The sequence below is a fragment of the Manduca sexta genome, unplaced genomic scaffold, assembly GCF_014839805.1.
Source record: "Manduca sexta isolate Smith_Timp_Sample1 unplaced genomic scaffold, JHU_Msex_v1.0 HiC_scaffold_1940, whole genome shotgun sequence".
Lineage (NCBI taxonomy): Eukaryota > Metazoa > Arthropoda > Insecta > Lepidoptera > Sphingidae > Manduca > Manduca sexta.
Window position 1 is genome coordinate 1 of NW_023592855.1, and position 17,815 is coordinate 17,815.

Consider the following 17,815-nt stretch of genomic DNA (forward strand, 5'->3'; position numbering starts at 1 on the left):
TTATTTCAAACGTAAATTTTACTTTTGTAAGTTTGTTGATTGCTATTTTTTATATCTAATATCAAGTTACAACAGCTTTTGCCAACTAAAAGACATTTCTTAGAAAATGCCCACGGTGCGCTTTTATGGAAGTAAAACCGAATTAATTAAAAATGAGTCCTATTCTATACAGCCAGTGATTTATACATTAATATAAATATACAAACATATTGTTCCCACAATTTTACATTATTATAATATTAGTAGGCTTAATATATCTTTTATTCTACGTCACCACTATTACCGTATCCTGTTCTATTTTATTTTCCGTGTTTACGGATTTAAATTATAAATAACTTTAACGACTCGTTTTGTTTCTTACCGCAAGTATGTAGGTTGTATAAATAACCTGAAACTACAGCAGCATATTTTAACCGATGCCGGTAAGCTGATTTGTAAACATCCTAATATTCAGCGTATTACAGTCATGGTCTAGACAAATTTAACCTAAACCACGTGTCGATCTTTACGCCTATAAATAGGACATAATATATGCACAATTTGTCCACGTTGTCGTTTAATATATTTGTGGTTTAACGCGTTAATTTTTTCAATTGCAATCGTCAAAGCACGTAATGTAACAAATGAAGCGTATTTTAATATTTTTTTGTATCACCTGTGACATATTAACCACTTTCTTCCTTATAATGGCATTGAAAGGAATCGTTGAACCTAAAAAATTAGAACGTAAAACTCACAACTACACAATCGTGTAAGAATATAATAAAAAAAATGGAATTGCTTAAAATATTGTTTGAATTTAGCAAATTAACTTTGCTATATTACGCACACGATTAGTTTTTAGAGTGAAATTACCGACATCATACAAAATTGAGTGCGCAAAGTGCAGTTTTAAACTGAGCACAAATTGCGAAACAGACACATTACGTCAGATTCGACATCTAGTTGCCTCCATGAAACAGATGCGATTTATTATTTCCAGTGGCTATTTTCACAACGGGTCATACATATGAATGCCGGCTGGATTGGCAGCGTCAGTTAGACGGTGTACGCTGGTGGACCTCGCATGCCATCAAGCGCAGTTCCACTATATCGAATTCGCGAAATGGCACAATCGACCAACGAGGAAAATCTAATCCCTTACCAATATTATACAAGCGAAGCTGAATGTAATATAGAAATCAAAAAATCAAAACTAGGCGGAAGAGGATTATTCGCGTGTCGACCTATTAAGCAAGGTTCTTTGATCTTCGCCAATAAACCTCTAGTAGTCGGACCGCGTGCCGATTGCACCGGTGTATTTTGCTCAGTTTGCTATATATCAAGTGATTCGTGCTATCCTTGTGAAAAGTGTCAAATAAACATATGCTCCGAAGAATGTAAATTCTCTCCTGATCATGTGAAATTGTGTAATTTTGTCATTGACAATTGGAAAATTAAATCAAATCCGCAAAATAATCTTGACATATCCAACATTTTAATATATTTACATTTTCTGATTTTAAGTGAAAATAAAAAAAGTATACTAAAAATATATCAGAAGGATAAAACTAAAAATATTCAAAATCAAATAAAGTCTCTAGAAAATTTCAAAAATATAATACCACCCGATCAAATTACATTTATCCATATGATAGAAGAACTTTTAAAAGTAAATTCATTTAGAATAGCCAATAGTGTCGATAACAAAAAAATACCACTACGCGGATTTTATCCTCTATCAGCATTTTTAAATCATTGTTGTGTACCAAATACAAGAAATATTTTCAGGACAGATTATGAAATGGCTGTTTATGCAACTAAAGATATCGCAGCTGGAGAAGAGATTTTGACATGCTATACTGGCCTCTTGTGGTGTACACCTGCAAGACGTGTTCAGCTTTACAAAACTAAACGATTTTGGTGTACCTGTTCAAGATGCCAAGATAATACTGAAAGGGGCACCAATTTATCGGCAGTGAAGTGTTTATTGCGCAAGGACTGTGTTGGAGTTCTCTTACCGATCCAACCTACAAATCCCACAACCGACTGGAAATGTGATATGTGTCATGCAAACGTCTCTTCTGAACAAATTAGTACTATCCACAGCGTGCTAGGAAGTCTGGTAGGAACTATCGATTTGGATGACCAATTTCGTTTAGAATCCTTGGTACTAGAAAGATTAGCAAAATTCGTACCCTACTCCAATCAAATTTTTGTTGACCTAAGGTTTAGATTAGCCGTAAAGCTGGGGTTTGCAGATGGATTAAAACTTAATGGTATTTAATAAATATACTTTGTCTGCACTGCTGGCGTCGATGGATTAACGTAAAACATATTGCTTGTTAATACCGCTTGCTTCGTTTATATCGTTTACTAAGCCGTAATGGAAAAACCTATACTACAAAGTAAAAATAGTTAATACATCATACCCGTTAATGTAAAGAAAGTTAAACAGAGTCGAGACAAAATTAGACCGCACTACAAGCTTCTAATGCGTAATCTCAACAAAATTTACGCCATTTTGTATAAATGAAAACGTATTCATAATATTTCAATAACAGCAGCAATATACTTTTTATAACTTATGGCGTCCCATAAGTTTACTATTACATTATTACTGTGCAAGTTTTTGTGTTCCGGTTTGAAGGACATTGTACTTAGCCAATGTTTAAAATGTCAAATGGGTCCAATGGTACCCATTGGTCATTATGACCTAAGGGTCACCCTTGTCACAAGTGCAGTGCAACATTGTTGTCGTTACTTGTTATAGGTACTTGTGTCACATAAGTACTACCGAGCAAGCAAATTGTTCGACTTTTCACTCTTTTATATAAAAAAAAACATCATCCGCTGAACCTTTGGAATCACTTCAATGTTCAGATTTTAGAACACTTTTTGTTATTTTGGTAGTTTGTAAACGAAATCACCGACTTTATTTCTAAAAATATGTGTTATTCCTTGTTTCGCATCAGCTGTTATGATGTAGGTAAACGTAACACAAACAATTTGAACAATGCTTCACTAACGCACGTTTTCGATGTATATTGCCAAAACATTATTACTGTGCAAGTTTTTATGTCGTCTCTAATAACTTGTTGGCTTGTTACCTTGTATTCATAAGTACTATGTGTATACTATATTCATTTAAATTTTTACTTTTGAACATATTATACAATATAAATTTCACTGATCAGTTATGAATTTACTTTGGCTTTTAAATATTATCTCTTTCCAGACTCACGGTCGGTCTATAAACTTAATATTACAAATATCGTAGTTTACTTCAAACCAACTTGAGCGTATTGATTTTCTAGGACATAATGCGGTTTTTACTATGTCAAGGTTTAATTCAATAACAATCATCGCATCCAAAATTAACGTTAGTATAAAATTTATAGGTAGCTCAACGACTGCATCCAGATTTCTAATACAAAATGAACAAATTTACTTAGGATTTTCTAACATTGATTAGTGACTTACTACAGGAGTACGAAATTTGTTAGCAATACATATTCATACGTGTTATTAAAATAATTTCGTTACCAACAAATAACATCAATAGCCAACTCAATAATGTCAGCTTTACAGAACAAACGTTTAAAGAGAAAAATAAAGTAACTTTTATAATTTTAGACCTTATTAATTACTTTTAAGTGTATTCATTTATAAAGATGAAGGATGTTATGATGAGGAACCTTCCTATTAAGGAAACTTTAAACAATATTTTTTTCATTTTAAAAACAGTAGCTTTTGTACATGTGTGGTGTAGTGTACCCATAACACTTTAAAGAGTGATACGGGATTTCACCTTCGTCGTCGAAGTGTACCTACTTATTGAAATATACGAGTACAATGCCTTTTTTAATAAAAATCTTGCCTTATGTTCAGGAATTTGGTTAATTCATAATTAAGGTGGTAGCTCAAGGTCCATTTTCATACATTTTGTTTCGGCTTTAATCTGGGTAACTAAACAAGTATTGGCAAGTAAAGAATTTAAATTCACGTCTAGTTAGTGATTAGTTCTCGCAGTTGAAAGAAAAATGTAAAAATAATTAATAATCATGGATATTTCTGCCTTTAAAATTTCGTCATATTCAATTTTAAAGGCCGAAATATCCATGATTATTAATTATTTTTACGTTTTTCTTTCAACTGCGCTAATCACTAACTAGACGTGAATTTAAATTCTTTACTTGCCAATATTTGTTTAGTTACCCAGATTAAAGCCGAAACAAAATGTATGAAAATGGACCTTGAGCTACCACCTTAACGATGACGCATATAGTGTTGCGTTTTTGGTATAAATACGATACGGTCGGTGAACAAGTGGAACGTGATAGCGCTCCTCCACAACAATATATAAACACAGGTAGTACATAATATAAGTAGGTACAACGAAAAATGCAACTTTAAATACATATTAAAATACAAGGCACTTCCATGTTGACTGTTTTATATTTTACATCCCGTTTATCCAAAGATGGTACTACATTTACGACCAGTTTTTATTCACGCCAACCCAAGTAAAAGCCGTGTTAGTCTTTTCAAAACTGCAAGCTTTTAGGAATTAAGATGTATTTTTGGAAAGATTATATCTAAAACCTATCGATAACTACTTCTAGTTTCTTCTCGCGGCACCACTCGCGCGGCGTGCAGATCTTTCCCAGAATATAAATTCCGTCGTGGAATTTTCCACAGTAAAAAGTTGCTTACATGTTGATCCAGGACTGTGTCTCAATATTCCTGCAAATCCAATTAGCAATTGATGCAAATTGTTTAGCAATCATTTCAACACCTTCAACAACTTTTATATTTAGTAGGTATATTGTAGCCTATGATGGGAATATGGATAGTGTGACTTATATAAAAGGAAAGGACTTAAACCTAAGCGGAACTGCAGGGAAAATCAAGTGATTATAAAAGTCACTTAATCAATTAGTTTGTCCTAACCCCACGCATAGTCGCTATAAAACTTCGTATTCACAGAGGTTCGATGCCCTGGAACCCTCCTTGTCTGGCATTTTTGAATCACAGAAGTCTGGTTTTGAACACGCGGCGACGCGATTTTAAGTATTATGCTTTTCCCTTTGATATGTTAAAACATCTATGATAGGTGTAGTGTCCTTCAGTGTCTACTCTCCAAGTGTACAGACGTATTTGTATAGATCTGGATGCAGTAACCAAACTAAAGTATTTGTATACATATAGTGTTATGTTTTTGCCGGTTATGACGGATCAATTGTCTAAATATTTATTTTTTCGAATAGCTAGCTTGATGAATAGAAATAGTAACGTTATATTTCAGTTTTATGTTCAGTTTTGTCCCCGTGTTCCCTCTGTCCCGATATACTCAGGCGTATCTATTTTGCCAATTATGTTGTCATGGCGTCGCGTCGCGTCGTGATAAGTAACACTAAAATGTAAATTATACGAAATACAAAATGTAAAACACAAAGAGCAAACCACGTACGTAACCACGAAAAGTAAAACAAAAATATTTTACATTCACTGGCATTAAGTAAACAAAAGCGTAATAAAATTCATAAAGGTCAAAATTCTAATAAGTGGATTCCTTTGTTTGTTTTACGCCGTCGCGAACGCATGGCTCCTGCAGATAGAAACGTAAAATAATTTTAAAGGCTCGTTTAAATTGTGTTATGTGTAGTTAGTATTGCAACGTAGTTCAGAGGAGCGTGTCCCGTGCGACGAGTACTGCGCAACAAGTGAATAAAATCGGAGACGATTATATCTCGAGGGGCAGTTGTACGATTGACCGCCAATTGACATGGGTGCCGCAGCGAGGAACCCACGGCCACATGTAATCACGAGGTGGATCGGTTTACCTCAGCCGTTAGTACACTCCATTCATAACTAGCATTACGTACCTATTAACCATGCGGATGTGCACACCAGCGGCGAGCCAATTATATTTGTATGGAACGTTGGCATTGACACGGCATTGTGAACAAAATAAGTGAAGTGTGACACAAATCATTTAATTATTGACGGTTCGATTGTATCATTAAGTGTGATGTAACTAGGCGCCTTTTGTGCCGCTTATCATTCGTGTGTGTTCGAGTTGGCTTCGCGCCGTTATTTGGCTATCGGTAAAGGGCTACATTTCCGATACTGCCAACTATTTCTATGATTTCACGAGCCAAGTTTTCAAACGGAAATCAGTCCACCCACTAAAACAATTTCCTTAAAATACAAATTTGTCGCGTTTCGTAGTAAAGTGCGCCTTGTTGGCGAGGAAACGATCTATGTACATAAGTACCTATACCTAGATGATATGAGTACGTTATGTTAAATTTGTTATTGATTTTGTGTACTCATCGTTTTAACTATATACAAAAAAAAGACGAAAAAAAGTTACTTTCGTCCGAACGAAGTTTTTTACCAGTTTATCTACAAGTTCTAATTGGCAACGAAGTTTTAACATAACCCATCCCAGTTTCTAAAGGGTATACTTTAGTAAAATCTTTGCTTTTTAACAAGTAACTCATTAACTTACCTTACTTCAATTGTTAATCAATTTACCAGTTTAATTGTACAAACTTCCATAATTAATTTTTTTTTTTTTAAAGATAAGGTGAATGTTTGAAGAATCTCGTTGAACGTAATGCATATGCCCAAGATGATATTAACACGCCTGTTATACGTATATTGACATAGACAGACACCCCCGTTTTCTCCCTAGACATAGGCAGCGTCTTGACCGTGCCCTGGGATTGTTGCCTAATGTCCCTAAGTAACTACGTCAGTTTTTTTTACCTGACCCTACTTTTGTAATCCTGGCAGGGCCAGCTTATACTAACACACCGGACTTTTGGGTGAGCGCTTTAGGCACCCTTGAAAATTAAGCGATCATTCTGAGGGCAATTCACTAACGGGTTACGAACCTTGGCTCAGAAGTCAATGGGGGAGGATGATACATGGAAAATTAAAAAAATATGGATGCGCGTAGAGCGTAATGCGACCTAACAATCCTGACTATTAACTTTCCACGACAAAGAGTTTTGATTGTCTGCCGGTATCCGTTTTTTTTTTTAAAATATTCTTAATCCCATGCGCTACCTCGTAACTAATACTATTACCACAGCTTACTATATCTAAATTCTATGTATGTACCTATATTCTGCAGTGCAAGATTGTCACAAATAAGTAACACTTACCTACTAAGTATGTACTCGTAGCAAAAAGAATTGTAGTACCTACTTGGTACAGTCGGCAACATGTTTCTATCTCAATTAATACCGAAACACTATTGCCTGAAGTGAGTTTAATCCAAACTCCGAGATAAGAAGTATCCAAATTAGGTTAAAAAATTCCTTAATGTTCTCTCGTACGATTTATTTATTTATTTTTATAGTAGCATTTCCGATTACGTATATACCTCGTCATTTCTCGAATATCTAAAAATGTCAACAGTCACAATTCTAAAAGCAATATGTATGACAGAGCTGTCGGAGTCCCGGCTGTCGCTGAAAGAGAACCTGTGCCGCGGCACGTTGCGCGTGCTGGCAGCCCTGGGCGTGGGCGACGCGCACCTCCGCGGCCTCGTTCTCTACCATCTGCACGCTGCACTAGCAGAACGCGCCAGGCGCTATCCAGATCTTTACGAGGTAGCATCTAACTTATCTGGCCTAAATAGATTTGATAGGAAATAGTTGCTCATGCTTATTATTGGAACAGGAAGTAAAATATCAACCTTTTTCGTGAATTTAGGTAAGAAAAGACGTAATAAACTTTACTTAAATTTATGACACTTTAAAAAAACCGACCCTAATTCATAGCCTGTCGGATTGTTACGCTTTCACAGCTGAAACACTGAACCAATTTCGATGAAGTTGGTGTAGATAGTTTTGAGCTCTCGGATGAATTTTTATTTCACGCAGGCGGAACCCCGTGTAAAAGATGAAAAAAATATTTCTTGAACAAGGCTGTACTGGCAGGCTTTACTGTACCATTGCCAAGCAAAGAAGGCGTGATTACCGTTTAAGTGTAGTAATCATTAATATATTTCCTTTATGATATGATATTTATTTACAGGAGCTGAAATCTGAGATAGAGAATTGTATAGAACAAGCGTATCACATTCTCCAAGGTGACATATCTGCGCCACCGGATTTGGAACTCAGACACCGATACCTTGGCCCCGGCTGTGATAAACCTCAAGAAGAAAAGTTCTTTATACTTGATAAATAGGAAATCGGGTTATTAGTAAACGCAATTTATTGTTTTTTGTAAGGTATAATATATGTAATCGCTATTAGTACTATTTTATTTATTTACAAACTGCGTCGTCTGCGTCTGAACTATTTATTCTTACTTTATTTAAAAGCTATTTATTCTCGCCTTCAACAACACTATCTTGAAGATGATACTGGCAATGCCGACAAAAGCTAATCTAGATAACTGTAAAATCCTTGACTATGTTGGAAACACCTTCGCCATCCGCACCTCTGTGCCTTCTTTATTTTTCAATCAGACGACGCAGTTTGCATAGACACCGATTATACAAATTGTGAACATTATATTGATAATTTGTTAAATTGTGTCATAAGCGTAAAAAGAAATGTTACATGCCTATGTCATCAAATTATATTTATCTAAGTAAAATAAATAATTTGAAAATACTTGTAATATTATTTACGACTTGCACTTCAAATACATACACATTTATCCATTAGGTATTATTATTTATTGCATACATTATTATGCCAACCGCCTACGCCCTTACATTACAGTCTACAATATCTACATCCACAAACGTCAACGAGATCTATGAAGAGGCGTGGCCGTAACATAACGTAACATTTTCGTCAGATTTGAAAATCCCGCTGAGTAGCAATATTTAACTTTTAGTTAGTATTAAAAGCAAATGCTTGGAGAAATTAGAATTCTGTGAATGATCATCCTAATAAGACTACGCACCTAAGCCTATGAAATTGACAACGCTTAAAGGACCAATGTCCAGAGTCGTAAGATAATTTTAAAAAAATAATTGACTATTCTGACTTCAGATTAATCAGATTTCCATATTATGCAGTAGAAAACAAAAAATGGTAAATAAACTTTGGTCCGCAATCCTGATACTTTTTTTACATTATAATAAAGAAAAGTGCCTACTAAAAAAATAATCAATTAAAATTTTTAAATACTCTATTTTTTTAATTAGGCACACCAGTGAATTGGTGTAACTAAGCAATAAACATGATAAGTACTCACTAAAATTTATTACTATAAGCTTAGAAGACATATTATCAGCCACTTTATCGGTAGGTATTTATATCAAGATTGCACAAACCGCATTTTTTTATCCAGTAGGTAACTATTCCCATATAAACAAGTATCTATCAGTTGTAAAAGAAATTGTGCATCACCATGTCGACGTGTCGTCAAGCCTTGCTTCTATCTTCGTCCAATTGTCACGGATACACTTTACTTGAATTTGCTAAACAGGAGATATGTAATTTTCTGAAAAAGTAAGTACCTACTCTTTATATAGTAAGTAATTTATTCTTAACCACTTGTACACATTATTTATTTTTTCAGAAACAATGTGTCTGAACTCATTTTTGTACCATATGCCCAAAATGATTTTAATGGCTATACAGCAAAAATAAAAGAAGTAATAGACCCTTGGGGGTTTACGGTAACTGGCCTGCATACATATCCTGATGCTGCAAATGCTGTTAACTCTGCCAAAGCAATTTTCGTGGGAGGAGGAAACACTTTTTTGCTTTTGAGTAGACTGTACGAAAAGGGGCTGGTAAGCATTATTAGAAAAAAAGTTGATGAGGGAAGCTTGGCATACATAGGAAGCAGTGCAGGCACAAATGTTGCTACAAAGAGTATTCATACAACAAATGACATGCCAATTATTTATCCACCAACATTTGATGCCATTGGCATTGTTCCATTCAATATAAACCCACACTATATAGATAAAGTTGAAAATGAAAAGCACAAAGGTGAGACAAGAGACCAAAGAATAAATGAATACATGGAAATGGAACATGCTGCTCCTGTTCTGGGACTACGAGAAGGAGCTATGTTACAAGTGGATGGAGCAAGTTTAATGTTGAAGGGTGTTGCTGGAGCAGTTTTATTTAAAAAGTAAGACAAATATAGCCATAAATATGTGATTATGTGATGGGCAAGGGGTATTAAAAACATGTTTATACTACTATGAAAGTGCAATCCCCTAGCATACATACCAGAACTTGAAAAAAATTACTGAAATTAACCCACTTATTAAAACTAAACATTTTTGGACCACACCATAAACTCACAATGTTCCAGAATTAAAGTAAATGCAAAAACAGCATGGAATTACAAATAATTTCATCTGTTAATCCATTTAGGTTAAAAGCTAGGCCAGTCAGCATTCCTTTGAGACACTTATTTATGGACAAAGCTGCCTCAATCCAAGGCCCACACTCATTATATATAAGTTTTAAGACACTTAGCACTGCCTTAATCGCTCACAACCATAAAGCAAGAGTACCATTTTATTAAACTATTGTAAATTTTGAGTATAAATGAAATGCATGGATAAGTTGCCTCAAACTTGCCCCACATGACAATCTAAAATCTAATAGGAGTTAAGAAAATTCGACTGCTTATTATAAGTAGCAATTAATAACCATAGAGGTGTCTCAAACCCATGTCTGTGTAAACTGATCAATGTCTTAAACTTACCTCTTATAAATTATGGGATTCCGCGAAAGTGTGCAAAAGTTAAGATGGTACAGATAGTGATTTGACGCAGACACAAATATCGACTCGCCCCTACGCAAAACCGCGCAGAAAAAATTTTGTTTCATATCAAGGCACATCTCACCTAAGGAACCCGACACCACCCCTAATAGGACAAATACGGCCACTGCAGTGTTTCGGTTAGTTTGAATAATTAAAATTATTTTTTTGAAAAAGAATAATTAAAATTATTTTTTTTCCCCATGACAACAAAAAAATGTTAATTTACTGACTAGCCTCCATTAAATGCGCATACAGCGTCAAAATTGCTAAATTTGAACATAAGTATGGTTCGTAGATGCAGAAATAGACTTTGTACCAACATTAATAACCTACCTTATTAGCACTTAAAATTCACTATGGCACAGGTGTATGACATTCTCGAGTCCATGATTTATCAAAATTTACACAAAAACAGCTTGAAAATTTTACTTTTGTTTCAGGGGGAGGATGCAAAAGAACAGTTTCAAGCTGAAACAGATGTGTCATTTTTACTGAACTAAAAATTAAGATATAAGGAAACCAAATATTATTGTAAAAAAATCGTTTTTATTAAAGAGAAAAAAAAACTATGTATACATTTTGGAAAACAATTAAAACTTATAAATGATGAATAACAAAACTTCAAATAAAGTCTGTGTTTATAATTCTCAAGTCTCAATCTAATCAACCAACTCATACTCCATGTATGATTTCCAGACAGCAACACTTCAACATAAATGTTTCATGAATACAGCAAACCACAGCACAAGGTGTTCACTTTTATTCTTACAATGCGATAATATTCTGCAACATTTCACAGTAAAATTGAGTTTCAAACTAGCAACACTTTGTAACCAACACTGCATTAAAATTCCTATTATTATATTACACTTCAATAATTTTGTAATAGTTCTTTGAAATTGCATAATTTATAGTTTTTGTCAGCCTGACACTGGAGCTTGCATGAGTAAAGCTTGAGCCGCATGAAACAGTGAAGGTTGCGGTGTCACACGCGATGGACCAGTTCTTTCTGATGCTGGAAGGTGACAAAGATATCTCCTTAAAGCTAAATCGCGTCTAGCACTCAGGCCCCGAGTAATTTCACAACCAGACCCAAATAGGACAGCTCTTTGACGTTTCCGTTTTTGCATGGCAACCTAAAAGAAAAAAATATATTATTCATGTACTAATAGATTATGGCCAGATAGCTAAAAGTCAATAATGCTTTTAAAATATGTACCTGGATAGAAGCAACTGGATGCAATATGTCCACATCTTGTGACACATTAATTTTAGCCTTAATAGTTTCGTCCTCATGGCTACCATTTTGGTCAGCTGTATTATTTTGTTCAGCATCATCAGAGTTTTTTTCCTGGGATTTAGTTTCCTCATAAAGAGATTCTGCATTTTTATGCATAATACTTTCAACTATATCTTTGCCAGCCATATGTATAGAGAGACCGAGGCGTGCCAGAACTCTTTCAGGTCTCCAGCGATCTCGAGCGCCACCAGACGATGTTGTTTGCTCTCGACGACGGACATCGGCTACCAAACTAGCCCAATCAACTCCCAAAGCATCACCCAATCCAGCTAAAAAGTGATAATACAAAACGACTTAATCTAAAATAGTTTAATGCATTTCTAGACAGAAAAAAATAATCTTAAGGGGTATCTTTTTTTTAACAATTGCTTCATTATTACCATCTTTTTAAACGTCTTCACGTTCAACTTAACCATCAAGTTAGCCCTCAAGTTTAGATCTATACATTTTTAAAAATTGTGCATACTGCATTTACATTTACTACTCGTAGGTCTCTGTTGTGTACCAGTTAGTACATTGTAGCCAGTGTAACTACTGGACGTAATAAGACTTAACATCTCATGTCTCAGGATGGCGAGCGCAGTGGAATACCAAACAAAACTTTGTAATTCAAGGTGTTGAATGGTGTTTTTGCTGTTTATGGACGATCCTATCGCTTACCATCAAGCTAACGGCGAGGTCATCTCGTCAATCAAAACAATAAAAAAATATAATAAGGTCCCCTGTAACTTCACAACAAAGCGGCATTGATTTATGATATTATTATTGTTAGAAAAAAATACCTCTTGTGCGTTCTTCTTCAAGCTCACCATCAGATATTTCTTCAAAATCTAAATTAGTAACATCTTCGTCATCTTTAACATCTTGCGACTCCTTTTCCTCGCCTGCACCACTAGTATCCTTAAGAATGGTATAAATAAAATTTGAATTAAAAATTGACACCATTTCTAGATTAACCAATTGATAAATTAGTATATGCCTATTAATTAGTAGACTAATCGGTAATATCTCTTTAATTTAAATATCTATAAAATATATTATTAAAATTTAACTTGTGATAGATTAAAAATATTATTCATCAATACCTGGGTGGATTCCTTCTCAGACCCATCTGGCTTGGATGCACCTTCATCAGCAGGTAATGCACTCTGACTGTCATCATCCGCATTCTGGTCAGCCATCTGAAACATCACCATCATCTATGGTTACGCCCTATTTTTACTACAAATAAAATATTTATTTAATTGTATAATAAATAAAAAAATGGTAATATTAGCAGTGTAGGCTAATGCTAGGCTAGTGCCTACACTGCGAAAAAGTGCGCGTGGAATTTATCGCAAATTAAGACAACTTAAGGTGGTAGCTCAAGGTCCATTTTCATACATTTTGTTTCGGCTTTAATCTGGGTAACTAAACAAGTATTGGCAAGTAAAGAATTTAAATTCACGTCTAGTTAGTGATTAGTTCTCGCAGTTGAAAGAAAAATGTAAAAATAATTAATAATCATGGATATTTCTGCCTTTAAAATTTCGTCATATTAAATTTTAAAGGCCGAAATATCCATGATTATTAATTATTTTTACGTTTTTCTTCAACTGCGAGAACTAATCACTAACTAGACGTGAATTTAAATTCTTTACTTGCCAATACTTGTTTAGTTACCCAGATTAAAGCCGAAACAAAATGTATGAAAATGGACCTTGAGCTACCACCTTAAAGAAATACGCGTACTGCAAAATATAGCTCGCGATACGAGGCGGTTGCAATACGAAGACTGCATGGGCGACGTTTTCTTCTAAAGTTCATAAAAATAAATCACATACACTAATCACAAATTTACTTAAGGCGATACCTCAAGGTCCATTTTCATACATTTTGGTTCACCTTTAATCTGGGTAACTAAACAAGTATTGGCAAGTAAAGAATTTAAATTCACGTCTAGTTAGTGATTAGTTCTCGCAGTTGAAAGAAAAACGTAAAAATAATTAATAATCATGGATATTTCGGCCTTTAAAATTTAATATGACGAAATTTTAAAAGGTGAAACAAAATGTATGAAAATGGACCTTGAGGTATCGCCATAATGCTGTTGTGAAAATTTACGAATTAACTTAATCATAACATTACATAACAACACGGATTTGCAGTACTCACGTCTTCTCTGTTAAGGATATCATCGGGATCGTCACTTATTTCACTGAGATCATCAGGTATAGGTTTATCGTCAATATCAATATCTTGACGACTTGGTATGGAAGCTGCCTGCACTGGAGGCGGTGTTTCCTTGGCACTAGGTTCTAATTCGTTTCTGCCGCGCCTTTTGCCGTCACCTCTGCTCATGTCCATTCTCACACCTCTGCCATAGTCATCTGTTGACATGTATTAGAATATACTCATTAAATACATACAATATATACTGTGTCTACAACTTAAAATTATAAATTCTTACATTGATATATTTTGTTAGTTTTATTTGCCTGTTTTTAATTTTTAAATGAGAGAAATATTTGCGTTTTTTTCACTCACCATGCATTCGACCACGATGTGGGTTGCCATGCCCTCTGTGATGCCAAGCATCTATTTCGGGATCTTTATCACCCCATTCATTCATCTAAAAATATTAAAAATATTAATGCTGTTGGAGCTATAACATGTTTAACATATCATTTTAAAACAAACATACCAAGGTGAGGATAAGGACAGCCCAGGAATATGTGGGAGAGGATTAGGCAAGGAGTTCTATAGTTTCTTATATTGTAATCAACTGGCTGGTTCACATAAAAAGATTTGTAGTACAAACTCATCTAGCAACATAAATCAGAAGTAAAAGTTAAAATATATCACGATATTGCTAATTATAATAATAAATATATTTATGATAAATCTAAATATGATTACAAGTTTTCCAAAATAATAAACGTCACCTGTGACTCATGCATAGACCAATGTCGTTCTCGACCCCATTCGCCAGCAGATCTATATTCTTCATTCTCCCATTCCTTACGATGCATGTATGCTCTTTCACGGTCTATCGATCCTGAGCGGCCCTCCCAAGAGTGATCTCTGTGTGGACGACGATCATCATAGCCTTTAAAATAAATAGATTACATTATAAAAAATATATAATTATTGCCAAATAAAGAAATTTATTAAAAGTTACATTACCCATATCTACACCTCGATGATCACCCACATGTTCACCATACATCCTGTCATCATCTTCAGGGTAACCTCTTGATGGCCCTGGCATGTCATAACCTGCCTCATAATGTCTTTCTCTTCCCTGTACTCCATAGCCTGGTGATCTCTCATCATCCCGTGGTACCCCATCATACCGATCATCTACTCTGTCATAATGATCAATACTGTGGTCATTATCATACTGACGATCCATTCCCATTTCATAGTCTCCTTGCTCTCTATCAATGCTCTCCATTCTATCTCTTTTACTAGATCGGTCTCTTTCAATACGATCTTGTTTACGAGTACCTCTTTCAGAATGTGTATCTTGCCTGTCTTTAGAAGTAGATGAATTCTTATCTGTTTCTAGTGCCCTATTTGATATTGCTGCTAGGGCTGCAAGTCTTTCTTCTGGCCTAGGAAGAAGACGCTCCATAGGTTTATTTGGTTTCTCTAAGCCTTTATCGGAACCACTTCTACCACCCAGGCCACGATCTCGACCCCTTCTCTTACTATCATCTCGTTTAATATCTTTTCTGTCCCGACCCCTATCTTTTCTTTCATGTCTATCCTTGTCGTCATGCTTATCTTTTCTTCTTTCTATAGACCTATCTTTATGATCACGACCTCTATCCCTATCTCGGCTAGTAGATCTTTTACGATGCCTGTCTGAGCTGCCATCTCGTCTTGCTTGCTTTTTTGGAGATACTGGTCTACTTCTTTCTGAACTTTCTTTTTTCCTGGGATCTTTAAGATGTTGCCGAGGGGATCTAGATCTACCTTTCCGTGGTGTTCGGCTTCTGGCTCGGTTTCTTTCTTTTTCTCTGTCCTTTTCTTTTTCTTTATCTCGCTCTTTATCTTTATTACGGTCCCTGTCTTTGTCCCTTTCTCTAACTGAATGAGGTGAAGCACTTCGATTTCTTTCTCTTCTTTGTGGGGATTTACTGTGCTTAGATGTAGTTTTTGCCAAACTCTTTGATGTTATAGGTGGTGTACCACCGGATTTTTTACCTGGAGAAAGTGATTTCTTTCCAATGGGTGTTTTAGAAACTGATTTCTTTTTGGCACTATCATGTTTCTTAATGAGTCTATCATCTTTCTTTACATTACCTTTCCTTGCTTCACTTTTTTCTCTTTTCAATGCATCACTTTTTGTAAATTTCTTTTTAGAAGGCACTTCACCATCGGATGAAGAACTCGAATTTCTTTTCAGTTTACCTTTCTTACCTTTCCGTCTAGCTTCCCTAGAAGATTAAGTATTTTACAACTGTTAAATTAAGCAATAATTTATTTTATAGATCTAGAGTATGTATACATAATAAATTAAATTCATAGTTCAGAATTGACCCAGGCTACAATGTGGCAAAAAAAAGTTAATCTAATCCTAAAAATTTATAAACTCTTTTAACATATGTTCTCTTGCAACCACCCACTTAACAAATTTCTGTCAATTATATGTCATTGCAAGTTGCTATTGATTTCCAGGCATTTTTTATGTGTAGCTTATACAATGAAGAAAATTACAATAAAGAATAGAATGGTGGCAAGGTATAGCTTCCTTTTTCAAAACATTCTTGTCAAATATGGTTATATCACCTTTATTATGGTGATATAGAAAGTAATTTTATTGAGTTAAAAGAGTGATTTAAATTTTAGAAGAATGATCACAATAGTTAACTAGCAAGATATTGCACATATTATATTAAAATCATTACATAAAATGGATCAACCAATGTGTGAACTGACCTTCCAGAAGACGAAGAAGAAGAGCTACCATCCGAAGACGACGATGAAACACTTGATGAGCTGGAACTTCTCGATGACGACGTACTGGACACAGCTTTCTTTTTATCTTTGCGTATGTCTTTACTTGAATCCATTTTCATCTGCAGCTCTAATTCCCGTTGTAGTTGTTGTCTGCGTTTTTCGAGTACGTCCGTGTCTGCATACTCTAAGTCATTTTGATCCCAGTTGTCAATCTCACCGTCGGGACTGCGACCCGACCGCACGACTACAGTCGAGTGTAATCTGTTCTTGCCATCGTCTTTGATTATGCGTTTTTGCTCGCTTTCTTTGTTAGTTGCGCGTTGCTTTGACGGGCTGATCAATGTATGGGTAGCGGCAAACTTGCAGCTTTTGCCATAAGCACAACTGCCGTGTTGAGCCCACTGTCTACAATGTTCAGTTGTTTTTTTAACACTAGAAGATTTCTTAGTGCCGAGGCGGTCAAATACACTAGGTCTGTTGGCTAAATCTTTTGATTTCGGTAGCTCGACAGTGATTTTTCTTTTACCTTGCTTTGACATTATAAATGAAAAACATTTGTTTTACATTCAAGTGAAAACAATTAAAAAATCACATTCCCACCGGCGCTATTCATATCGCCATTTTTGTTTATCTTTTTCAAAAGCAAAAGGCAAAGTCTACCATAAACTAGGATTCACAATTCGTTCAAAAACGTTCTTTTGATATTATATTATGTACAGAAGCCAAAGTAAATTTAACCTACAAGGCCAAAATAAACTAAGTATGATTTTTTTAGTTTTTATTCTGACGCTTTATCCAAAAGTAAGTCATTTTTTATTT

General features: G+C 35.0%; 3 protein-coding genes across 5 annotated transcripts; 2 read left to right on the top strand and 1 right to left on the bottom strand.

The window, feature by feature from the left end:
• Positions 1-912: 912 nt before the first annotated feature.
• LOC119191806 (SET domain-containing protein SmydA-8-like) lies at positions 913-8,621 on the top strand. 3 transcript variants are annotated; one of them, XM_037445670.1, is made up of 3 exons: positions 1,033-2,258; positions 7,444-7,607; positions 8,035-8,621. In XM_037445670.1, exons 1-3 carry the CDS (start codon positions 1,067-1,069, stop codon positions 8,188-8,190), a joined length of 1,512 nt encoding a protein of 503 aa, XP_037301567.1. In that variant the 5' UTR covers positions 1,033-1,066; the 3' UTR covers positions 8,191-8,621. The 3 variants fall into 3 exon arrangements, with proteins under 3 accessions (XP_037301568.1, XP_037301567.1, XP_037301569.1); XM_037445672.1 differs by lacking the exon at positions 1,033-2,258 and adding an exon at positions 6,104-6,278; XM_037445671.1 differs by lacking the exon at positions 8,035-8,621 and having other exon boundaries at positions 913-2,104; positions 7,444-7,602.
• Positions 8,622-8,973: 352 nt separating this feature from the next.
• Positions 8,974-10,895, top strand: LOC119188556 (probable alpha-aspartyl dipeptidase). Its single transcript, XM_037445674.1, has 3 exons — positions 8,974-9,050; positions 9,310-9,470; positions 9,541-10,895. Exons 2-3 carry the CDS (start codon positions 9,370-9,372, stop codon positions 10,106-10,108), a joined length of 669 nt encoding a protein of 222 aa, XP_037301571.1. The 5' UTR covers positions 8,974-9,050; positions 9,310-9,369; the 3' UTR covers positions 10,109-10,895.
• A 380-nt stretch (positions 10,896-11,275) lies between these two features.
• LOC119191807 (zinc finger CCCH domain-containing protein 13-like) lies at positions 11,276-17,643 on the bottom strand. The gene is made up of 9 exons (XM_037445673.1): positions 16,976-17,643; positions 15,215-16,473; positions 14,974-15,137; positions 14,576-14,660; positions 14,204-14,418; positions 13,135-13,230; positions 12,832-12,949; positions 11,969-12,318; positions 11,276-11,885 (listed from the first exon to the last, which is right to left on the bottom strand). The coding sequence occupies exons 1-9, from the start codon at positions 17,533-17,535 to the stop codon at positions 11,670-11,672; spliced, it is 3,063 nt and encodes a 1,020-aa protein (XP_037301570.1). The 5' UTR covers positions 17,536-17,643; the 3' UTR covers positions 11,276-11,669.
• Between the last annotated feature and the right edge of the window lie 172 nt (positions 17,644-17,815).